At 40.8% G+C, this 25825-nt stretch overlaps 1 protein-coding gene and 2 long non-coding RNA genes across 9 annotated transcripts in view; 1 reads left to right on the forward strand and 2 right to left on the reverse strand.

Annotated features, from left to right (window-relative positions):
* LOC121912561 overlaps nucleotides 1-17710 on the reverse strand; it is a 58971-nt gene extending 41261 nt beyond the window's left edge. For both annotated transcript variants that reach the window (XR_006100106.1, XR_006100105.1), the window contains exons 1-2: nucleotides 17625-17710; nucleotides 9100-9242 (exon numbers count right to left, since the gene is read on the reverse strand). This is a non-coding gene — a long non-coding RNA (uncharacterized LOC121912561). The remainder of the gene's footprint in view (nucleotides 1-9099; nucleotides 9243-17624) is intronic.
* Nucleotides 1-17848, forward strand: part of LOC121912559 — a 65352-nt gene extending 47504 nt beyond the window's left edge. For 3 of the 6 annotated variants that reach the window (XM_042434766.1, XM_042434764.1, XM_042434765.1), the window contains 7 exons: nucleotides 9109-9327; nucleotides 10143-10283; nucleotides 13188-13343; nucleotides 13428-13603; nucleotides 16075-16209; nucleotides 17108-17242; nucleotides 17605-17848. In XM_042434766.1, coding sequence (XP_042290700.1) covers nucleotides 9123-9327; nucleotides 10143-10283; nucleotides 13188-13343; nucleotides 13428-13603; nucleotides 16075-16209; nucleotides 17108-17242; nucleotides 17605-17835 — 1179 coding nt within the window. In that variant the 5' untranslated portion in view covers nucleotides 9109-9122 and the 3' untranslated portion in view covers nucleotides 17836-17848. Of the gene's footprint in view, nucleotides 1-5315; nucleotides 5422-9108; nucleotides 9328-10142; nucleotides 10284-13187; nucleotides 13344-13427; nucleotides 13604-16074; nucleotides 16210-17107; nucleotides 17243-17604 lie in introns of all 6 variants that reach the window. The other 3 variants (XM_042434760.1, XM_042434762.1, XM_042434763.1) reach the window with 2 other exon arrangements.
* Nucleotides 17849-19412: 1564 nt separating this feature from the next.
* LOC121912562 lies at nucleotides 19413-25819 on the reverse strand. Its single transcript, XR_006100108.1, has 3 exons — nucleotides 22933-25819; nucleotides 21359-21489; nucleotides 19413-20460 (listed from the first exon to the last, which is right to left on the reverse strand). It is a non-coding gene; the product is annotated as an uncharacterized LOC121912562 (long non-coding RNA).
* Nucleotides 25820-25825: the final 6 nt, after the last annotated feature.

Raw genomic sequence — 25825 nt, forward strand, 5'->3', positions numbered from 1 at the left:
AGAAGAAATAAATCCTTTTGACAGCATGGTATTTAAATTCTCACTTTATATAATAATAATTTCAATGTTTCCGCTGTCTTTGTGTCTGTTAACAGTATGATGAATATGCATGATTTCCTCTGTCTGTCTGTGTGTATGTATGTGGAAGTGTAAGAGAACACAGAATTAATGGCGTCCAGGTTTGGCTACCCGTCAGATTTACTGTTGCCCCCAGCAACAGTGTGCCAGCTGAATGGTATCCATTGGTTACCTAAACATTCTGGGCAGTGTAGACGGACAAAGAGATGCTGCACACAAATAGTATTCCCCTTCCCTTTCCACCAAACGGCTCTCATGTCCTCTTTGTCTAAGCTGATTGAAATAATATAAAAGTGGTTTTTATGTTGTTAAATCTTGCAGGATTAGGTTATTGTATTTATGTTTATGATGTAATACAATTGGTGCAGTTTTCTGGCTTCTTTAGTGTCTGTTAGCATTACAAAAAAATTATAATTCTCAAGCTTATTGTTGCTGTGAGCTAATAATACACAAATACTACGTCAACTAAATATTATTCCTGCATGCATTTTGATGCAGTGACATTAAAAGAATAATAAGGTGTAGAAAAGGAGGGAACGGATTGAACTATTTACTCTACGGTGCAGTCTCAGTGCTCCATCCGTTTTTGTAATTTTGCATCACAATGGACTCTGAAATTACAACTGAAGCGACTGAAACTCTTAAGATATCACATTTCTAATTCAATTTAAGACCATGTTAACTTGAAATATAAAGTAGTTTAAAACCAAACACTTATGAACTATCAGAGGAAATATTTACAAACTATATTTCAGTATATTTTGGAAACAGCTGACACTCCATTATCCAAAATGTAAATGTTTAAATTAGTGTATTTGGGACTAAGGCTTAAGACCAGTTTATATGTCACCATTTCTCTCTTTTAAATCTCATTCCTTTCTTCCCTCCTTTTCTATACTTTCCTACACTTTTTCTCCTCCCTCCCCCTCCTCTCCCCTCTTCTCCCTCCCCCAGCATGGCTGTGCCGAGTTTCCCTGGGAAGGAATCAATGTAAGTCTCCTTGTTTAAATCTCCTTCCTTTCTTTCTCTCCCCCCCCCCCCCCCCAAAAATCTCTTCTCTTCTCTTCTCGTCATCACCCCCCCCCCCCCTCCTCCATCGCTCCTCCGCTACCTGAGTTCGGGCTTTGAGTACATAAGTTGACATCCCACTCGTTTATCCTTCCACCCTTTCCTTGCCTCTTATCTCTCTCTCCCACACCCTCTCTCTCTCTTATCCCCGACTTTTTCTTTTTCTCCCCGTAAACTCTCCTCTCTTCCATCCGTCTCCTCTCTCGGCCCTCTGCTAATCTACTGTACTGCAAGCTTCATATATATATATATATATATAAATATATATATATATATATAGAGTCACAGATAATAGGCTGTAATAAGCTTATCTTATCCGCAGCTGAAGCCTTTGTACAAGTCCCAGTTTTTTACTGAAAGCACTGCATGGTGAAGTGCATCGCTACTGAGCTGATTCTGTACCTTAAGCAGAATTTATTTGCTCAAAAAAAATAAGACCTGGACGCAAATAATCTCACATAGACACACTTCTGGTTCAACCGACGGAGGTCTGGTGAAATTCTTTGCTGACCCAAAGGATTTCTGTACAAGCACAAAAAAAAAAATCAAACAAAAAAAAAAGCTTGTTTGATTTGTTTTTCTAACCAACAATGCAACAACTTTGCATTGTTATGTTAAGTGCTTGCTAATTTGTTAGCAGTTACGGAGTTAGATTTATCAAACTTGTCTCACAGCATGTCATGCTTTGAAATGGAAGAGAGATGCTTGTTTCCATAGCAAAATATTATACTACAAAAGTGACGGCAGTTCACAATCAGAAGGAGGCGAAGTGTTCCTCTCTGCAATTCATGAGTAAAGGCCAATTCATAGCATCCACATGGCTGTGAGGGTCTGTGCCAAGCGCCAACCTCCTGAAGCTAATACAGAATAACCTTAAAGTGCCACCAACGGCCGCTAGATGCTCCAACTGACTCCTGTTCAAAAAGCCTCAACTTCTCTTAAGTAACATAGAAATACTAAGTCAATCATTTTTTCAGAGAGTCTTTATGGTCTAAATCTCTAAATTCAGGCCCTCTGATAAGTGTGCTGGTGGTCATTTTGGATATTATTGCTCCGTTAATAAGATTTGAAGACTTATAATAGCTTTGATGTCTGCCGTTTGTCACAATTTAGCACAATTTAGCTAAAGTTGCTAATGTTAGCCCAAGTGACAATTGCTCAGTGTTCCTAGAAAGCTAGCGTATGCTTGGGATCGAGGTAGCGAGGCGTGTTTCAAGAGTGTGAAAGGCAACACCCAACACTCCTTATCTGGAAGGGCCTGGCTCCAAACAGAAAGGATGGCGCCAACCATAAGCTGCAACTCTGGACTTCAAACCAGCTCCAATGAAAACCAACAGGTGACGTCACACCTCGCTAAGTCCATCTTTATATACAGGCTATGGTCTGCGTGAACCTCTGTGCAAACATCAGAGCACAGCCCAAAATCTGTGATCATACATTGTTGTGAGGTCGCCACCTTGTGGTGTGTTTGCGTACACAGACTCCTGAGTGGAGTATGTACAAAAGCACATGCACGTCTGTATGTCCACAGCTGTCCGTCTATGCAACAACAGTGAATTGGCCTTGATATATTGTTCACTGCTCCAGTGATTAGCAAAGTCACTGCTGTTACAGCTGCATCATTTGATTTGTGGCCACCAAGTGCAGATGAACACAAAGCCCTGACATATTATCACATTACCAACTTACACATCCACCACTGTCCACCAGTATACACTCTCCTTATAGCTCTGGTTTGGTCGCAAACAACTTCTAGATATTCACCTTTCTTCACCAGTAAGTCGCTAACTGTGTCTTTCTGCTGTTACATAACGTTGCTTTCTCTTACTTGTTTCTTGAAAGAAAAGGGTTTTGATGGAGAACTGAGACTGAACCATACAGTAGATATGATGTAAAACCAACACAATGAGCTGAAACAGAGCCGCAGTGTTTCAGTTTACTTTCATTTCATAAAATAAAAAATCTTGATTCTTGAACAGTAGCTGTCCTGCCAGTGGTGAAGAACTGAACACCAGTGCCAACGCTCAGACCTATCACCACCTCATATTGAACTGATCTGAATGATGATGAGAGCCCACAATGCTGCTGCACTAATTGTTACGATTTCTCCAGATCTCAGTTTTATTACACATCACTGTTTTTCATGTTATGTTTGTTTTAAAATAATGTACAGTGGACACAAGACAATTGGAGGTAAAAGACATGACTGGAGACTGATTATGAGATCATTTAATGTTACTGTTACATACAGAAAGTCTACGGTAGATAGGATAACACAGGAATGATACCCTTACTGCACACCACAAAGGGACCAGATAACATCAGTTTGCCTTTATACTGTAATTAATGCACTTTAACTCAATATATTACATCACATCTATGGCAGAATCCCCCAGTGTAACAGAGTCCACATGTTTTTCCTACTATTTTCTACTGTAATTAGTTGTTGGGAGGACCTCATTAAGAGCCAGGCTCTGTCTGTGTGTTCATTAGTTTGCTGGTTGGTTTGCCATGAGCGCTGGCGCCAGGAAGTACAGTAGAAATCACATGATGAGCATGAGCCAATTTCGGGTTGATGTGCTGCACACCCGAGCGTGCTTAATCTTAGTGATCTGATGGAGTATCTACAAACCTGATTCTCCTGTTTCCGGATTTAAAAATAGTTCTTTAAATCCTCAAAAACACTGATTGATCTCTTGAAGTGTCTTGGCAGAGGAGCAACATGTGGGATATGTTTAATAGGTGCACTTAACCTCCTACACTACACACTTCTAAAGCAACATCACACTGTGATTAATGGCTGATGTTTTTAATGGGTTTTCACTTCATGTTTCTTATTGCGTTATGTTTTTCACATCAACTTTTGCAGTTTTTTCCACTTCAAGGTGGAGACATATGAGGGCATTTTATTAATTGTTGATTAATCTGACAGGTTTTTTTGACTAATCGATTAATCATTTTGTCATAATTTCTTAAAGCTCGAGGTGGCGTCTTCGAAGGTCTTTGCTTTTGATGTTCAAAATTCAAAGATATTCAGTTTTCTGTGTATGTATGACACAGAAAAGCTACAAATTCTCACATTTGAGAGGCTGCAACCACTGAATATTTGGCATTTTTGCTTCAAAAAATCACTAAAAACCATCATTCGATTGTCAAAATAGTTGCCGTTAAATATCCTGTTGATCTACTAATTGATTAATCGACTAATCGTTGCAGCTCTAGTAATATTACCAGTCACAGGCAACACAGTGAGTCCTGTCAGGGTCAACAAAATGGTTTTTGAGCACATTCGCTGTGAGAGGAAGTAGCTCCTGCTAAAATGTACTGTACCTGTATTAAAGGTGCAGTGTGTAGGATTTAGTGGATTTAGTTTCTGGGCTACTGTAGAAACACGGCGGGCTCCGTGGAAGAGGACCTGCTCCCTCTCTAGATATAAAGGGCTCATTATAAGGTAACAGAAACACAACGATTCTTATTTCCAGGTGATTACACACTAATTAAAACATACTTATAAAATAGTCTGTTCCACTAGATGCCACTGAATTCTACACACTGCACCTTTAATCAGTACATCTCTCGACTGCTGTTTCTACTATTTAACCATCTATCACAGCTTTTAACAACTTAAATCATATGTAATCTTTGTACTATACGAAAGACAACGCTTCATCAGTCAGTCATTGTTCCATATCGTCCAGTTTTTCATGATGATTTTGTGACAGTTTTTGGTTTCTATGCCTATGAAAGACTCTCTGTTGTCCTTTTATGTTAGTTTTGAATCGCCATTTAAACATCCATTTTCCTTTTTTATATATATGGTTCTCTTCTTTTCAATCAATGATCCCTGTTAGCCATTTACAAGGTGTTCGAATAATTAACCCTTCTTTCTTATTCCCTCTATTATAACCTCCTTCCTTTCTTCTTCTACGCTCCTCAAACTACTTTCTGGATCTTCAATCATCTGCTCTCGTCACCTCAATTTCTTTTATTCCATTTCCTCGCATTTCTCTCTTTCTCTCTATCCTTTCACTTCATTGCACACTTTTTTCTTTTTTTTTATCCTGTTATCTACACTCTCTCCTCACCTCGATTTCTGTTTCTATTCCTTGTTTTCCTGTTCTTCTCTGCTCCGACTACATCTCACCCTCCTTCCCCCCCTCTCTCTTCAGTTGTCCATGGAGGACACAACTTCCATTCTGCCTCGTCTCAAGAGGAAGCCCAACAACACCTATGGGATCGGTGCCCTGGCTAAGTCCTCTCTGTCAGGTGTGTCAGGTGTGTGTCTGTGCTGCTAGATGGTAAAACAGCCCCCATGTTGCCTCCACATGCTCCACAGGAAGTCAAGGATGAAGTTGTTGTTGAGCACTTACGGGGACTAAACTTTGTTTCCCTATTGTATAAAAAAAAAGATAATTTTTGGTTTCTTTGCCTGTGATGCTCAGGTGGTTTTTTGGCGTCAGAGTAGAGCGCAAGCCAAATGAAAGACCAATGTGTGCTTTGGTTTAACAATAATCATCAGACAAAATCAACCACTATTTCCTGCCGGAGCTGCTACAACGTACATGGGTGTCTTTGGGGTATTTAAATCAACTTATTTTAAATCTGTTAAGGGCTACCATTCATTCAGCATTTCAGTCATCTTTGCAGGATAGAGTTTTATCTTTCTGCTAACTTTTCTCTCAGAGGCTGATAAAGTGTGAAAGCAGAGGCTTATTGGTTAAGTTAAAGATGTCCTCCTCACATGTATCAAGACAAACAAAAATGCTCTACTTGGAATAATAATGTGTGTCTGATATGGGTTTTCAAGAAAAAAAAGTATAAACACCAGGTTAAAATAGTTAAAATGGCATCTACTTAAAAATTCTTAGAATCTATAAATATGTAGATATAGTTCATCTCAAAAGTTTAACATCTGGACACAAGATGTCTTCTACTTCAAAGCTTCAAGTTTCCACATCACACTTGTATAAGTTGAATATCGGACCAGGACCGGGTTCAAAACTAGTTGGATTTTCAGTGAGCACAGAGAAACCTTCCACTCTCAGCAGATGAATGTGAAAACAGCCTTCTAGGAACAAGAAGACAAACACATTCTCGAGTGGAGGGAGGGACACTCTGTCACGCCCCTCAGCGTCTGATACCAACGCAGAAGGCTTCCTCTAGCGTCTGTATGAGACGCCGGAGGGGCGTGACGAAGCGTTGGTATTTGACGACCTTGGATGACAACATGTTGGTGAGCCAGGTATCCTTCAGATTGATGTTATCACTGCATAAAAAATGCAGCCGTACATTTCTTTTAAATGAGACTTCTTTGCTGGCGAAATGGAGGCTCCGATGCAGACGGCGAAATTACAGCATCATTCAGCGATGCAATGCGCTGTTGCTCAAACGTGTGCAAGTGCACATTGTTTATAGATTACTGTGTAATGTTAACACCGTAGCTCTACTGTTTACTCCACCATTCTCGAGAAAGAAATTCCATGAAAACTTTCCACAGTTGTAACATGTTCCCTCTCACCGCTCTGCAGTGTTAAAGCATCCACTGACTCTACTGCTCTTGCAAATGGAGATAAATGCAACACCCCCACACAAAACTATGTAGGTTAGCTAACCTTCCAAACTCCATTAGCTAGCTAATTAGCTGATCATTAACTAAATGATCTTCCTAGAGCATGCAGGCCTTGAACACTTCTCCATTGCCATTCAATGTTGCTAGTAAGGCAAAAAAAAAAAGATTCTTTGACCCCATTAAGGATTTTTAGAACCTTTCGGGGCATTTCATGCTTGTATTAGACAGTGGAGAGTATAGAGCTGAACGGAAATAAAGGGAGAAAGAAGCAGAATGACATACAACAGAGATCTGCAGCCAGACTCAAGCCGGGTATGTTGACATTACATTATCCACCACCAGAATGTCCAAAGCTCCCCGCAGGCCTTACTTAACCAATTAATCTCTCCCTGCATATCCAGAGCAGCTCTTCCTTTGCGAACTGTTTGTTTCGTAAAAAACTACAATATGCTTCTACTTTCACCTGGTTTTTGAACTACTTGCAGGCCAAAGAATCATCTGACACACATGGGAAAAAAAAAACAGGAATTATCTTTTAACCTTTTGCCAGAAATGGCAGAACTTGTAAACGAAACGTCGGCTCAACAGACAACTTCATCTGAGAGCAGAAGGAGGAGGAGGAGGAGGAGGAGCTTGGAACCAACATGGCCGCCCCTGTGGGTGCCCCTTCCTATATCACTCCCTACTCCCCCCCCCTCTTCCATTGATATCAACTACAGACGTCAATGACAGACATATTTCGCGGGAGTCATTGATGGAAACCCAATCCGATCTATGATTTCAAAAGGAACTAAAGTAAGTGGGATTACTTACTTTAATTACTTACCGAAGCATCTCCACAGGCGTGTTGGGAAATGTAGTGTATCTGTAATGTGGCAGTGCTGGTGGATATTTGTGAAGCAGTGATTCTTTTGTGCAGTGTCGTGCCTACTGAGTGGCTGGTGCCTCTTTTGTGCTATCTCGTGCTTTTGTGCTTCAAACTGTAGTGCTCTGTGCTTTTGTAGTGTTTAAGTGTAGTATCTCTTAAGTGTTTTTTTTTCCCTGTTGTGTCTGGTGCACTTTAAATAAATCTGTTGATATCATTTAACAGTGTATAGCGTTATTTTTTTTTTTTGGAGCCTTTGAATAGACCCCAACACCCTCCCTCCATTTCCATTCTTTCCATTCCAATTTCCATCCCCAATTAGACTCTGCAGGGAGTGTTTGATTTTCAAATGAGATTGGCTCTCTTTGTCTAAGGGGAAAAACTGTTTCTATTTATAACCCAGCCTGTAACTTGCCCCACGGACCGAGGGAGCAATTTCCGAAGCTCTGTCTCTGTTTATTCATGCCTGTTTGATTTTAATTTAATTTTTTATCGATCAGCCTCTCAGCAAGCATTTGACTCAGTGAATATGTCCCCTGTTTGAATCCTGTATTTGCATCTTAATTGGGCAGAGATTTGCCAGTGGACCGCTCTCGACGTTCTGGATTACTTTCCTCTGCCTGTCTTAGTCTCTGTAACACGTTTTTAATTACGTAAAGTCTAATGAATCTCATTTATTCTGTTTACCGGGAGATGAGTAATGGCATTAATTATTAATACGGATTCGTCAGCGTTTCAGCTGTCATACTTGTCCTTTTCTGTTTATTTTAACAAACTTTAACGAGCGCAAAGGCATCCATCTGGTCACCGTGGTTACCGCCTCGTCATCTCACCTCTGACCCGTTCACCACCTGTCCATCCACTCACTCAAAAATTAAGCAGGATTTTACAAAGTCTGCAAGAAATTAATCAGTTCGTGTATTTGATCACACAAGATTAACGCAGTAGTATGTTCATGTTGTCGGCTGAAACGACTGATCTAATTGTTAATTAGATCCTTAAGAGGTCGGTATTTTGAACTCTGAAAAAAAGGTCATTTCACTTGTATGGCAAATGTGTCTAGTACTTGATTTTTCTACATAATCTTTTAGGTTCCAAGTTTAAAAAAAGCTGGGGCCAAACACATCAGCAGAATAACAAAATATTAGACGAGTTTGAAGGATGAGTCTGGAAAAATACTCTGGATAAATAAAGATAACAGAGAAGAAAACTGCTGCTTTCGACATATACAGTGGTTAAATTGTATTCAAGTCAATAACTGAACAAATTTCCGCGGACTACTGAATGTATTTTTATACACTGCAAGGTCATACTCTCATATCTAGTCACAGAACTATGTGAATCCGTCCACACCAATACATTTATTACTCCATAGACGTCATATAGTTTCATGCATTGAACAGTTTCCCCACAACATTTCAAACTTCCTCATGATCATCCTCCTTCCCCTCTTCAGCCTCACTCGGAGGTGTACTCAACTACAAAGGCCAGAAGTAGTTTTGACAGTATTTGTGTGTACCTGTTGTAGGTGTGACTCGCTCCATGAAGGACAAGGTGACCAAGCCCACCGCCATGGCCCAGGGTCGCGTCGCTCATATGATCGAGTGGCAGAGCTGGGGCAAACCCTCCGCGGGGCCGATGGGAGGCGCCGGTCATACCAACCTGCAGAGGGAAAAGGAGAGGAGGATGGAGAATGACGCTTACAGCGACCTTAGTGATGGCGAGAAGGAGGCTCGCTTCGCTGCAGGTGAGCTTACATCTGGGTACTGAATGTACAGGTGTAAGTATGAATTTACAACATGTGGTTAACTGTGTTTAAGACCAGTTATTTAAATGTTTTTACCTTGCATATACACTGATACATGCACTTGTACTTTGCCTTTGTGTTGTTGGATATTGGTGGCCAGCGATGGAGGGGCCTCTGCCATTAATCCTTGTGTATTTCAACTCTTTCTAACATCGTCATATTTGTATTTTTAGATTGTTTTCCATGTGTATAAATGAATTGTCTATTTGTACTTCTGATTGCAAACTTGCTCACTTCAAATTGCCCCTTAAGAGACGATTTTAAGTATTTTGGCTTTTCAGATCGCCCGTATAATAACAACAAAAGCTGAAATACCATTTTCATTTGAGAGAGTCCCAAAATGGACAAACCGGCAAAGATTTACCACAAGGAAGATTTGCCCCACTGGTGCACTGTTTTTATTCAGTAATGTTTGGAAAATCTAATTGGTTCTGGCCCATCTGCTACATCTAGCAAAATTAAATAAATAATTTTTGACAGTTACTTACACACATTTATTTGTGTACAACATTTACACACTTGGAATAAACACTGAGTATTCTTCTCCTTTGCCCCTTCCCCCCCAAAAAAATCTCCTGTTTGGCCGTGTTAATGACTATTGTTACCTCTTGTTTGTTTGTTTTTATTACTAATTAACTTCTGAATGTGTTAGTAAAGCTGTTCTGTATCTCAGAGTGTGTTCCAGTGAGTTAAGGGGTCTTCCTATTATTGGATCACGCTGCTGTTGTTAATATCAGTACTTCCTCCCCCCTCAGGCATCATGCAGCAGTTTGCGATCTCTGAGGCGACTCTGTTCGGCTGGAACTCGATGGACGGGGAGAGTATGGGAGCTGGCTCCAACCAGGGCAGCGTCGCTCACCTCAGTGAGGTCAACCAGGAGAGCATCACCAGCAGAGGTACTGGTGTCTGCCACATGGTTTCTAGACATGACTACAGGACACATTATTGACATTTTGTTAGATAGAGACGTAGATGGTAGAGAGATCAGTTTTGGTCAATCAGCCTGGGGTTTGATTTAAGAAGTGATCTGCTTTTAAGATTTCTAGTTTGACGATATTTCTTACTTTATTACATAAATTATTATTCAGTTATTAATATTTATGTCTTGGATTCATGTACAGTACTTTTAGTCATAACTATGAAAACAGAACAGAGACAAAGACTTGATCCTTAAGGGGCTATTGGCGGGGTCCATATTGCAGTGATTGGGGTGCACCAGTGGTCTACTGGTTATGACACATAACACATAACTGCAGTGTCCACGGCTTGGACCTTGTTGCATTTACCCTTCTCTCTATCCACTTCCTGTCTCTCTGCACTTTCAACTATCTAATAAAGGCAAAAAATGCCAAAATACCATCTTAAATCTAATTATAGTGATGGGTGTCACATCTAGTTAGAGAGTTTTTGTGCTCTGCGTCTTCTACTGGCAAAGTGTTTGACTGTGAACTCAATGACTTTGATGGAACAAAGTTCGGAACAATTGAAAATCACAGTCTATTGGATCTATCATAAAGTCATAAACCTCACTCATTCAGAGTGACATATGTCAAGCAATTGACTGTTTATATCAGTTGGGTGAATCAGATTTGGAAGAAACAGCTCTCCTCTTGAGGGAGTTTGAAGTGAGATTCTGAATTACATATTCACGAACATGAACATTAAGTCTTAAAAATGTCAAGTTAAGGTCAAATGTAAAAAAAATACCAAAACACTTCGCATATAAAGAGGAAGTCTAGAGAGCTACAGCAGCAACAGTTGGTATGAAGGTGTCAACAGAGTTTTCATTGAGAGGAGTCAAGAGTATAAAGGCTGCTGTGCACACCTGCATGAAAATGATTGGACGTCACCAGTCGGCTGCTGGCCAAACAGCTGATGAACGACACGCAGATGGTGAAGCATGAATGAAGACGCTGATGCCAATCAGTTCAGTTCAGCTCTGCTCTATTAGAGGTTGATTTGCTAGCTAAGACCACGCCATTTCTGTATAGTTTTAAATGGTTTATTTGGATTGGCAAGAAGATTCAGGAAAGAATAGGATGAGGGTCGATAGCGATGGGATGCTAGTGTCCAGGAGAAGGGGTCGATGGAAGCCGGATGTTGGTCAAAGTCGTGTACAGAGGGATGGTAGGGGTTGAGGGGAGGGATGAGAGAGGGTGGATGAACTGGATGAATGGTGACTGGTTGGAGTTGAGTTGAGGCTGGAGCGTCTAGGAACCCGGGGATGGAGACTCAGGGTGGGGGTACGTCTCGATGAGCAAGGCTGGTGGTTCCACAGAAAGGACCTGGGACGGCTTGAAGTTCGTAACCCAGGACCTTCTTGCTGTGAGGCTTTGAATTAGTGAGAGGGAGCGGGGCGTGGTCTTGTTCCTGAACTTAGTTATAATAACTTCATAGAAAGGATGGACTTCATCATTTTGGGGGTTTTATTTATTAAACACACTGCAAATTACCTGACTGACCCACTAACATAGTCCCAATATCACTATGGGTATTCCTACTACATCCTGCAAATTTGCCAAGTATAGGATATATAGCTTGTCATGTTCCACAATGTAAAACTGTTGTGTTTACTATCGTGCGTACAGTTTTTCAGAGTCACCTAAACGAGGAGCCCTGTTGGAAACTAAAAACAGCCACGTCAGTTATTCTGCCAAGCAGCTGTAAAGGACTTTTAGAGGGCAGGCACACAGCTGCACCACATTTCTGCCTTTCACTGCTACCGGGGGAACTTCCTCAAAATCTTCCAAATGACGAATCCCAATGACAGCCTGTCATTTCTGAAATATCAAGAGCACGTTCTGATGGGGGGTTTCATGAGGGCTCGAGCTAAAGAATTTAGATCTAAAAGACGAGTTGCTGTATTAAAGAATAAGGAAATGAAAAAAGGAGTTCATTTTACACTTGGTTGAATAAAACAAAAAAAAAAAAAACAGTTTGGGGAAATAAACTAATATCCTGATTTGCGGTTTGAGCCTCAGGTGGTAAGATGTCTGTTCAGTTTAGTTGCAAATAGGATGATAAAACAGATAGAAGGGAGGAAAAGAGAGCAATTTGCTCAGGCAAGATTAGGAAACCCCATCTGACCTCACAGGAACAGCCTTCTAACCTCCTAAAAATAAAACAATTCCACTGCTATTTTTCTTTTTTTTGCTCAAAAAAAACAAGACAAAACTCATTTAAATACTTGACCTGTGTGCCGCTTCCACTTGAGTAGCACTGTAAACAGTTTCTTTTTTAGCTCTCGCTGGTGTTTAGCAAAGCAGAGCGATGTCCAGACCCTGAGGGAGCCTGTAGGTTAGCACAAGGACTTCATTAACAACGCCATATGGGCTCTGCTCCACGCTTTGTCTATCATGCATGTACGGCACGCATTCACACGACGACGGCAACGATTAAAAAAAGCTGCTTTATATCAGCGGTAAAGGGGGATGTTTCTCCTCCGCAGTCCACAGGGTGTTTAAGTCCTCAGCTCCCCTCCGTGGATCTGCTCTATAATGACACCGCTGCAGATAGGCTAATCATACTCCTATTAAAGTTATTACAGTGTGTTGTTTTCAGATGAGGTCAGGTTTATCCCTGTGTATAGCTTTATAAGAGCATGGAAACTGCACTGCTAATGGCTGAATTAATGGTTTAGTGTCTGCTTCTGCTCTACTACAGTATATTTCACATGCTGAGGAAAAGCGTTATAATAATTTGCTCAGATCTCTTGATTTGTGCAAAAGCCTCCGAGTCAAACGTCATGTCAAATCTAAAAACATGCCAGTTTTGCATGCAATCTTGCTCTCTTCCAACAGACCAGGTGCTCCATCACTCCTCTGCAGACGTCTGGCCTCACACCTACGTCTCGCAGGGCCTGTACTGCCTGTCGTCCTCCGATGCCTGGGACCCAATCACCAGCCAGCCCTCTGGCATGGCCTCGCCCGCTGCAGGCTCCTACATCATGGCTGCGGGTGAGGATTAAATCAATAAATCTGTCGTTGCCTCATACGCTGTGTCTGTAAGGTATTATATCGGTGTTTGATGGTTGTTTTTAGGTGGCAGCAGTGGAACAGGAGGTACACCCGGTGAAGGGTTTGAGGGCACAGTAGGCGGTTACATTCAGCAGCACCACACTCAATTCACCCTGCAGCAGCAGAACCAACTCCAACAGCTCCAGCACCTCCACCACTACCAGCAGCAACAGCTACTGCAGTACCAACAACAGCAACAGGTCAGTTGTACTGCTGCTACACACACAGTATGAACAGTAACATTTCAGTATTATTGCTGTTACACTGATGACTCCTGCAACCGACTCTCAAATAACTCTACACATTTGTTCATATACGACTAATTTGCATCAGCTAATGCAGCGCTGCCCGGATTATGTTTTTATCAATGTAGTGATTAAATGTTCATGTTTAATGTATCAGCAAAATGTTCATTACCTCGCAATAACAGCTCCTGGAAAACTCATGCATGGATAAGGTTTATATGGTTGTGTTAAAACAACTCAGAGCACTTTTAGATGCAGGTTAGTGGAAACATCTTGGTTCTGGTTTAATACTGAACAAGACAAAGAGTCTCTACAACCACGTCTGTGCCTGACGTTAAATGCTAATGTCTAATGCTAACATGCTAATGTTTATAGCATGTATGTTGAACATGTTCACCATCTTAGTTTAGCGGTTGGCACTAAATATGATGTACTGGATGATTGATATTAACCAAAGTATTGGGGAAATTTAATTTTTGACCTAACAAAAACGATTCATTCTGAGGGAGGCATGTATGTCTCAACCGAATATCATTACAATCCTTCCAATAGTTGAGACATCTGACTGTCAACCTCATGGTGGCGCTACATTAATAGTCAAGGGTCTGGGAACCGTACATGTCTGCACCAATTCATCCAGTAGAATCTGAGATATTTTCGTCCCCAGTCGTTGTGGACAGATCAACCAACCAACATTACCGCCTCGAGCGCCGCTAGTGCTGCTTGCACGACTAAAACACACAACACAACAGGTTAAAAGAGTTATATAATAATAAAAATGTAATAGCAAGTTCAAATTAGTTGTATATAAATGTAATTTGTAGGACTCAGAACTGCCTCATCCTGCTGAATGAAAGGTATTTATTAGCATCTTGGGTGATTAAATCAGTTGAAACAATGAATTATGCTAAAACGCCTCAGTTTTTATCCGACAGGCTTCACTTTCTGTGTTGCTTTTATTAATGTAAATCTGTTTTATCAATGTAAATTCAGCTCTCAGCCATGCTTGGAAGTTTTCTGTAAATTAAGTGAGTCACGATGATGAACTGTGACACCCAGAGACTTTTTTGGGGGGCTTCTGTCACCACTCTTGCATTGGTTAAATCTCAGAGCTCATTAAACAACTGAGGGTTATGAAATAATAACTCGAAAAAGCTCATTGACTGTGTCTCAGAAAAGGTGTACTGATCCGAGACCACGATGGAAATGAGCTTGTTAGCTTTACTTTGTGTGTTTCTAATGTGAAAGAGACTATTGAATATATTACATTTATAATGAAGAGACTGAAACATTTTCCCAACTGTTCACCGCAGCACCATCACTGACTCATAATTTAGATGGGAATTAAAAGTAGATGCAAGACCTTATACATGACTGGAGGGAACTGAAAAAAAAAAAAAAGGCAGAAGTCTCTTCCTCCTACACAAGCCTCAGGCGCAGATCGCTAAACGCTTGGAAAAATAAAACTGTTTTTTTTTTCCATTTGTTTTGGCATAACAAAGCTTTTAAACCTTCCCAGCTGAATATGTTGTGATGCAGTGGCGTTCTTGTCCCTTAGTGAACTGCTAAAAATGTCAGAAGCTGAGGAGGATGAGAGTGGGTGGTGATTCTTGAAAGTTTTGAAAGAAAGAAATGTGGCCACTTGCTAAGTAACCGTTGAGTGAACTTGAGTCGTTTCTATTGATCTCTCTTTCAAACCAGGTTCAATCGCTAACGTTAAAGTTTAACATCCAAGACAATTACAGAATCAGCTTATTATGACCAAAAATTCCAAATATACCAAGAATTGAAGGACTAATGTCTCATCAAAGAATAACTAGTCCCTCCTTTTTATCTTTAGCAGCCTTGACTACTGTAACAAGGTCTTTATAGGTCTCTCAGAATCGATCAGACAGCTATAGCTGGAGTCTTCACTAAGACTGAGAAATGGATGACATTTGTCCATGTGTCAAAGATCAAACACAATTTGTAAAAAAAGCACTGACAAGTTTTGGTCCAAAATAAATGTTATAAACTGTCCCAGACCTCTGAGGTGGTCTGGGACAGGTCTGCCTACTGTCCCCAGGGTCTAAATAAAACATGGAGAAGCAGGGATCAGTTTTCCTGCACTACTGGACTCTTGGTTTCTTTTAAATCAGCGCTTAAACTGTTTGCCGCTGCCTTTTATTAAATGATATTGGGGACCATTTATTCATATACTGCACTGTAACTACACTGTAATGTTTTTCTCCTAATTGAATCTTATTCGTATGTCTTTTTATATCTTGCGTTGTGGTAAACGGCTGCATGTATATTGCACTTTTATCCATCCTGCCTAGTGTTTCTTTAATATCTTGTCTTAATATATTTTGGTCTTGTGAAAAGCCATTTTAATTGCCTTGTTGTTTAAAAGGTGCTTCTCTTCTTTCCTCCCTCTCTGACTACAGACTATGGAGCACAGGCTACACAGTGCCTCCCATTCCCTCCAAGCCACTCCCAACAGCACCATCCACAGCCTCGGTCCTCCCACCCACCCCCGGCTAGCTGACCTGTGGGGAGCGGCACAGGTCGAGGCGCACCAGGTAGGCGCTCGTCCGCTGAATCCGAATGGTTGGATCACAGACTTTGCTGGACTAGATGACGGTTTAATAATCTATTCTGACAGAACAGCTATGAAAGTTTGCAAGGACACGATGTGTGTATGACCGCACATACGATCACAGACAAACAGGATGGGCATCTCCCTTCATAGCATGTCTTAATATGCATTTAATGATCTCAGGCTATTGCAGGAAGCTATGTTTTATTTTTTTTCATCCCATCTTTCAGGCACATGTCTTCAAAGGTGAATGAAGTGCCGTAATCTAGTTAAATCAAGTAGTAGAGTTAATAATCTTTTCCATCATGTCTGACGTTCATCTCTGCTAATATTTTTTTTTTGTCTTTTTGATCTGGCTTTGTTTATATCAGCAGGCATATTTAGCACACATCTGTAGTGCAGTGAATGATGGGAAACACTGCCAGAGAAGTCAGTAAGGTAGGAGACAGACTGGAAGTCTGCATGGAGTACTCCCAGAAGTCTGCATGACAGCCTGTAGCAGACTCGAATTAGCTTTGACAACAGCCATCCGTAAATCTGCCTGGTCTTTAGAGTAGCATGTTTACAACTCTGGGCATTTGGAATCAGCATCTGTATCTGTTGTACCTTCCTAAGTATCTGTATTTTCTCTCTTGATGTCTCACGCACAGGCAACCCAAGCCGGGGTCGAGATAAGGAGATCGTATATTCCTTCCTTTTTTTGTCTTCGGAGTCTATTTCTTTCTTTTCTTTCTCTTGTCTGTTACAGGAACTGAAAGTGAAGGCTTGATATCAGTGGTTTTTTGTCGATATGCTAGTAACCAGTTGAATCCTCTTCCAGTTTAAAATCAAGCAAATAGAAAATGACAAGCGATTAAATCAGTGTACGTAACTGGTTGCAGGTGGAGATCGTTGGGCAGCTGAGTGGACAGATGGCTGAAATGGTCGGAGGATTGGTGGAGACAGTTGGGGAAGAGCCAGAACCCGAGTCTGAAGGCATCCCTGAGCAGCATGAAGAGGAAGAGGAGCTCACGAAGGCGAGTTAACTCAATAACACACATTGCTCGAATGATTATGAACCACCAAAAGTCTTCCTGCATTGGGAACAATCCCCAACTGGTCGAGACAAAAGGCACAAAACCGCAACATCTTTGGTTTGGTGCCAGCAGTGGACCTTTGTTGTCCTACTTCATCTCTTTCTCCGTGTTTCCTGTTATCTCTCTCCACTGTCCCTATCTACTAAAACGCATAAAAGCCCCCCAAAAAATATATTATTTGACAGTTGTAAACACTTAATACAAAGGAAGGACAAACCCTTACCTGTGATACAGCTCAACTATTTTTGTGCTAACTAGCATCCCGAATTGTCTGTTAAAACCATGATTTCTGGTTGTCACAGGTAGAGGAGGTGACATTAACCTTGGAGCCGGAGCCGTGCTCTTTGACCCCGTCCCCGTTGAGGGAGGACGCCCCGTCGACCAGAGGTTCAAGCCCAGGACTGCCAACACAGATCACCGAATCTGTCCCGGAGAGGATACCGTTCGACGTCACCCCCTGCGTCGTCCAATTGCTGGAGGAGAAAGACGAGGAGCCGGAGGAAGGCTCCATTGTTGTCGTGGCAACCAACTGAGTTTACGGGCTCGGAAAAAAAAAACAGACTGACACAAAAACAGGAAATAAATATTCCAATAATCAATCAAGCTATTATCCCAACCCCCTTCCCCCCCTTCCCAACTATTTACCCACTTTGAGTCGGAGGAACTGCTAGAAGACTTTTTCAGATGGAAATGTGGGATGTAATGAACTCAACGCCAAGAAGCTCTCCCTGAGATACTGTGAGAAACGCGGGAACATTACGTACGTGACAAAGAACAAAATCAAATACGAGGACGGACAGCCGAGAGGACTTGAATTCAGTGACTGCTGAAACAAGCCGTATCGGGTAAATAAATAAATGTTTGGACCACTCGGACCAAAGATACAAGACTGAGAGCCGAACAGTGGACGGATGTATGTGAAACTGAGGGAAGGCGGTAGGACACGAAAGAAGAAAAAAAAGGGGCCTAGTTTAAAATATCAGTGCAATACAACGGACATGGACACAAACCAGACTTGGGTTAAACAGTATTTGCAAATAACTCCAGAGTGTTTGGTTCAAGTTGCTTTGAGCATCACTTGTTGGTGGGTTGTGATGTCAGACAAGAAAATGTTTGCAGGTGCACAGAGCTGTTTGATATGCTAATTAATGTACTTTTGAGTGACAGCTTGCCTGGGCCCTAGCTGAGAAGGTAAACACCACCCATCAGGTACTGAGAGGGACTTGAAGCAAACACTTAAGAATCATTTGCAAATATTTAATCAGGACACAACCAAAAGAAAGTGCATGCTTTTTAAACAGTGACCTAGCCCTAACAGTATAACACGGTATACAAAGTAATAATATATCAAATTGCTTTTTTTATAATAAAAGAAAAAAAAATCCGATAAACTTATATGTATTTGTATGAATGTAAGACTGTATGTATGTATGTATAGTATGTATGTTTGTATGAATGTAGCTTTGTTTGTGTGTAAAATATATATATTCTGGAAAAACAGATTCTTCTCGGTGCTGGTCTGTTTTGTCGTACATGGCTGAAGTAATTCCACACGTCTGTATTTCTATACTTGTGTGAGGATGTTAGTAGATAAAGCAACCTTCACATATACATGCCTAATCCCAACTCTTAAAGGATGGGTTCACAGTTTTTCAAGTCTGTCATAAAACAACAGTCAGGTGTCCATATGAACATTGAAAGAGGTTTTCCTCGCTGTAATCATTCCTCCTGTTCGTACTGGATATTAAAAGATCCTTCAAATGTGCTTTCAATGTAAGTGATGGAGGCCAAAATCCACAGTGTGTCCACACAGTCATTTAAAAGTTGATGTGAAGCTTATATTCAGCTTCAGCAGTCTGAGTTAGTCACATCAAGTGGATATCTGACACATTTACAGTCTTTTTAGCATCAAAGTCCCTCTTTGTGTTTCCCTGTTGAGCTGCAGTGGAAGTATAGTAACAAAAAGAGGGACTTTGACACTAAAAAGACATTTGGATGCTGAAGCTTTATATTAGCTTCAGATAAACTTTTAAATACATTTTTGTGGATTTTGTCCCCCATCACTTCCATTGTAAGTGCATTATGAAGGGATCCTCTAGTGATTGGTATGAAAAGGAGGAATGATTAAAAAAAAAATGTGATTGAAAAAATGTGAACCTGTCCTTTAACCTCACCAAATGCCAGTCTTAAAATGGGGGTATGCTTGAAAAGAACTAGTTTGACCATATTGGAAGGCAGCTGTCATAAACAGTCACACTCGAAGGCGAGGTGAGAATGGGGAGAGACGTGATAATTGTTAGAAGGGGGATAACATGGGAGCATATTTTCAGTCTCTCCTGGAAGGCGTTCATAGTGTTGCAATTCTTACATATGAAAAGTGCCTAAAATAGTTGTGTTAAGACTGAAAAAACTCTGCCTCTCTGGCTCAAACCCTGCCAACGTTCTCACCTCTGCACACCTGTCCAATCACTGCATAAAGTCGCTGTGAATTTCAGATTTAGCAGCACTTTTGGAGAACATTGCAATGACTTACATTACTTGAAAACATGTGTCATATAGTGGACTGATGTGAACGTCCAGCATGTTTCTAGGCTCTGTGACACGTCGAGGATGTCTCACTGTGATTAGAATGAAAATACAGGGGGGGGGGGGGGTCCAGTCAGGTGCTGGCTATGACCAGGTAGGATGGAGTAGGAAGGGGAACTCAGACAATGCAGCTGGATTACATATTCTATCCAGCTGGTACAAAATAACCTTTTTCTTTGTCTCAACCTCATCTTTGTCTTCCTTTTAGATGAGATTTTTGTGTGAGGGAGGTGGAGGCCTTGGGGATTGAGATCCTCATGTAGCCACTTTTGAGGTGTAAAACCAGCCCTTGCAGAGATAGAAGTTCAAGAGTGTCCACACATACACACACACATACGACAGTCATTTTAGTCACTTATGAAGACCTTTAACGTATATCAATTCACTGAAGACAAACCCTATAACAGACAGAGCCACTACATGCCTAATCTAAAACTAACCCAATGAAAAAAAACAGTCTTAATGCTAAAAGTTAAAAGACTTACCTTGTGGGAACCTGCGCTGTGTCCCCATAAAGAGACTATATGGGCAGACTGTTGCTCCCTCCCCCTAATCATCACTATATAAATAACCTGAAAATGACAAAAAAAACATGTTCTCTCTTACCTGAGAAGGTATGTAGCCATGTATAGTGGATAGTTTTGGTTGTATTTGCCCAGGTTTTGACAAATCCATCTCTGAGATTTCTGAATTAAATTACATTTGAGAAAAGATATTAAAACATTCAATCATAACATCTCTTTTAAAACAAAAATGTCCTCACTCATGAGGTGTAATACCAGAGAAAGTCTCCTCAAACACATACAAGAGCACATACACAAACACACACAGAATAATGGAACATGACATTCAGGACACACACACACACACACACATATATATATATAATACTGTACATCCAGAGGAACAAAGAAAATGCAAAGAACAGTCATGACCTGAATGTCCTGTTGTATATTTTTGAAGCTGCAGTGTGAGTCAGAGGTTTTTCTTCACAAAGCTGTGTTAGCTTTCATGTAGTCATCGATGCCACTCAAACATTTTAACAGCCTCATTCATTAAAATGTGCCATGTTAAGGCTCCATCATTGACTGGAGGCATGGAAGTGCCCTTGTACGTTTTAAGTGCTATTATCCTTTTGAGGCTTTTTTTGTGCTGTTTGTTCTCATTTTTCACAAAGTCAGTGATAAGAGGTATGTTTTAGGTAACTGCTACTTCAAAAACCATCAGAAAACAGTTGAATAAATTACTGAATAATAGAAGAAGTCCTTGAAAGCAACATGCTTTAGTGACTTCACATGGATGTGTGCTCCGCTTCACTCATTAACATGAAGTCAAAAAGCTTGTTGCTGTGTTGTTGTGAGCTGAAATCATGCAAGCATAACAGTGTCTGTCATGACGGTGCAATTGTGCAAGAGGAAGTCAGACAGAACAGCATCCTGTAGAAACATAAAAAACTGAACGACACTTTACTGTGTTTTTACACGGCTGCCGGAGAGGACGGTTCACTCTTTCACTCCGGCGATCAAGACCCACGATGCCCCTGATCGCTGCGATAATCATCTGTCCTTCCGTTCGTCCTCTTGTTTCTCTGAGATCTCATCCTGTAAATGGTTTAAACGTCAAAGTGCATGAGCTGACCATAGATCACATCAAGAGTTAAAAAAAAAAAAATGACACCAAACAAAATGTGCAGCGAGCGCTCACATATCTGAGGTGTCAGTCGTGCTGTTTAATCACAAAGGAGTTCAATAACTTTAAATTACTTCTGATGAGTTCAGGCAAACCAGTTAATAGAAAAGTTCTGTTACAAATGAGATAGTCATCGTTTCAAATCCCTCGTGCGGTGGTCCGCTGTAACTAAACGCCCAAAACTACTTTCATCTCAAAATGAGATGTTGAGAAAAAAAAGTGACAGCGACTCTTACAAAATAAGACAAAAAGCAATTAAAGGTAACAAACCGCAGGGCTGAAACACTATCAAAATAAAGTTTTATATGACAAGCAATCAAATGTGTTTTTGATGTGTTGTTGAACTTAAATGATTAATTAATATTTTTTAGCAGCACAGAGTGGGTCTGTGTGAGTCACATCACACATCTGCCGTCTGTCCACGGTGATTAAACCTTTGTTTAATGGATGTATTGTTATGTTGTCATCAACTCGATCAACTCTGCAGACAAACAACCGTCCTGAGTTATCTGATGACATGAGGACACGGATTTTGAGAAAATGTTTTTTTTTTTTTTTTAGGGATGCACGATATTGGATTTTTTGCTGATATCCGATATGATGATATTTCCAACTCATTGTGGCCGATTGCCGATGCCAATATTTGCACATATTTTTTCCAGCTGGCTGAGGAGACTATTACACATGCAATCATAGATTGTACTAAGAATGATCAAGACAGACAATACACGAAGGAAGAACTTAGGAAGACTGGAGTTCAGGAGCTCAGCGTTAAAACTTTAATGAACCTGCCAAGTTGGTGGAGCAGTAGAGCTTTCTTTGAGTTTATTAGACAGACAGGATTAATGTGTAGGATTTAATCTCTGGTCCACACTCCGAACAGGCGGTAATACATCTAATACACCGGTTGCCAACTGCCGTTATAAACCAAAAAGAAGAGGATTTTTTTTTTCCAAACATCCTGTCAGCCGAGGTGTTTCCTATCTGTGCAGACAAACATTGCAGCTCTTCTACGGACTATTTTACCCTGACGGACCCGGTGTTTCCTCTTCAGGTTCCGCTTCACTCAAGCTGCCCGTCAGATCAGGCTGCTTCTTCTCACTTTAACCTGATCCACACGGAGAGCCGGGGGTTAACGTTAGCTGGGAGGCTAGCGGAGCGTTAGGGAAGCAGCTGGTCTGACGGGCAGCTGAGTGAAGTGCAGCCTGCGGAGGAAGCACCAGGACCAGTCACACCTTCAAATTAAAGTACAATATCAAATATCTACAGGAAAACGGAAAGGAAAACATTTTTCATAATTTTTTTTTCAATGATCTCGTAATTTCTGAAGCAAAAGATCAATATTTCTGCCCTACCTTAGCTGAGTTCAGTTCTTGGTCCAGTTGGCTGAGTAAAGGAGAAACTTTCTAATTAAATGCTCTACTTCTGTTCCGTCTGCCTGTCTGGTCTCGTCTGCCTTTTTTACAACGAATCTCGCCTAGATGCCAAATTTAAAAAAAAAAAGATGAGGTCGAACGATTAAAGCATTTCACTTAGTAATACTTTATTTAGCTACGTTGTTCACAGTTTTATAAATTTTGAGATTAACATTTAATCTACTAAAAGATGAATAAATAAATACATTAGCCACAGCCATCTGTACAGACCCCTCTTAAGAAAAAATAGACACACACACATTTAACTTCACACACACACATAAAGACATAAAGAAAAGCTTTTTTTGTAACATCTGCGGATTTAAAGACTTTCAAGGCAGCACCTGAGAAACTGAGTTCAGGAGATGAGAGAGAGATAAGAACAGTGTAAGAGGAGATGATGAAGTGATAAAAATGAAAAAAAAAGGAGGAAAAGAAAAGGAAGGCTCAACAACCTGGATTAACAGAATTATTAAAGTAGTCACACAAAATTCAGTTTTATAGATGTTAACGGAGAGAAAGCAGACGACACATGATGCAGACGTTTTGTAATATCTTTGGGTTTAAAGTTAGTTTAGCCTGTTTTAGCTCATTGTTTCGGCTCTAGCTGTGGTGTCACAGCTCTCACTGATCCCAGCAGGGGTGTAAAAATCATAAAAGTGTGAAATAAAAGCCATTTTTCATGTGTGTTCAAATATAGTCTGACGGGGGGGCGGGGGGGGGGTTCACATGAGCAGCTTCATGCCTTCTAATAATCATCATGACAGGTTTATGCAAAACATCAGTTGTGCTACTGAGGTCATTCATTAAGTTGATTAATGCATCCGTTCAACAAATATCTCTCTGTCAACATACGTTTTCATCTTCGTTTAACATATAGGTGTTATGTGAAAAAAAAAAAGGTCAGCTGTCATTTACTCATGTGAATCATCCATCATGTTGTTGTCGTTGTCTTTGGAGGATGATGTTTGACTTCTCTGCAACATTTTTTGTCATAAAGACCCCCAAATTTTTTTTGCTAGGACGAGGAGGCGTCATAGTTATGGAAAAAAAAAAAAAAGAAAAAGAAAAATCTCGAGCATCTCTGCAGCGGGCGGCGGGGGGGGGGGTTCGGCTGTCGTCAGTCGCCTTTAGCTGCGCCATCTATCAACTTAACAGTGATGAGATGAGCTCTGAGGCTGCGTCCACAAGGTCAGCGCACAATTTGGAGGTCGTTTTGGGGGCTTCGGCCAATCTTCCACAGTGGACCGAGCAGCTCCATTAGTCTACTGTTATCCAGATGGTCTGTTGCCAGTTTAAAAAAAAATCAATAGCTCCTGTGCTCATCTGACAAAAAAAAACCTTAATAATCAGGTAACACAGAGCTACAGTGCAGAGGTTCACTGGGTTCACTTACTAGTTTGTCTTACTGCATGACTGGTTTACTCATAAACACAGTGTATTCTGATGAAAAAAATATTGATTCATACTGGGAATCAGACCCCAGACCTGTACTGGGACTGCAAGAATTAACAGTACATCCTTACACATTTAATACTTAGTAATGTTTGTTTGTTTTAAGTGAATTCTTCATGATTTAAAAGATGTATTATATAACCTACAACTCAACAGGAGGGTCATCTGTTATAAGAGAACAACTAGCAAAACTTTATTTTTTTTTGCAGTGGTAACTTTTTGGTGTTTCTAGAGAAAAACAGTCAATTCTTTGGTATAAAATGTATCAAGTTTATAAACGGTGGATATCGGCAGACAGTAATCTCGATCTAGGGCTCAACCCACAACTGAACCCTACAGACTGTATGTGTGAAAGAGAGAGAGAGAGAGAGAGAGAGAGAGAGAGAGAGAGAATGAGGAGAGAGTGAGGCAGGGCACGTATCAAAAAACATATACATACAGATCTTTGTTAAGAAAGATGGATGGGTGGGGGGTTGGGGGGGCAGAGCAAAGGTCAGAGTGTCATCTTCACACCGATGAGTAGGGATGGCTGATCTGAGTCCTTTAATATCGGTTATCTGCCGATACTTATATTCACATAGCAGCAAAATATATGACCTAATATATATATCTGGCACTTCGGACTTTGGCAAACGTTTGTCACAAGCGACTTCACCCAAATACTGAAGGTCTTGGTCCAAAACTATTAACTCGATCGTCTTTGATTATTGATAACGATATGAAGGATGAAGAACGCTTGTGTTAAATTTGACTGAAATAGACGTGATCGGCTAGAGAGACGTGATTCTGTTGAAGTGGTTGGAACTACAGAAACGCAGCCGTGTTACAGAGTGAGGTATCTTCCCTCACAAATCAGATCTTCGGCCGAGTACAGACAGAGAGCACACAAACCCGACAACAGCCAAGTATCATTTTGGCCTCCCGTCAAGCTACTCACACAGTTAACAACGGCGATGTTGTCAACCAGCGAAAGCGACGGTCAGTGCCAACTAAGCTGCTAGCTGAATGTTTTGTACGATGCTGCTCTTCGCCGATGAGAAAGAACATTACAATTAGAGTTTAGTGAATCCGTGTATTTTGCCAACCAAGACGTCAAAATTCAGTCACTTGCTCAAACAATCACACTCTAATTTTCACTTGCATGTCTGGGCAATTTTATTTTATTTTAGCTAATACCAATCTTTTAAGATATCAGCTCAGGACATCTCTACCAGTTAGTAGGGCTGTAGTCTGCTGGTCGACTGGTCGATATGCTCTCGTCCGTAGTATGTTTACGTAGCGAGTAGGAAAGAGTGGCAGGAAAGTGACGGTGGATGTGAGCAGAGCAGAGGAAAAGGTTAGCGGTAATAATAAATGTACAGGACAGACTACAGTGTAA

This window comes from Thunnus maccoyii, chromosome 15 (assembly GCF_910596095.1).
Source record: "Thunnus maccoyii chromosome 15, fThuMac1.1, whole genome shotgun sequence".
Taxonomy (NCBI): Eukaryota; Metazoa; Chordata; class Actinopteri; order Scombriformes; family Scombridae; genus Thunnus; species Thunnus maccoyii.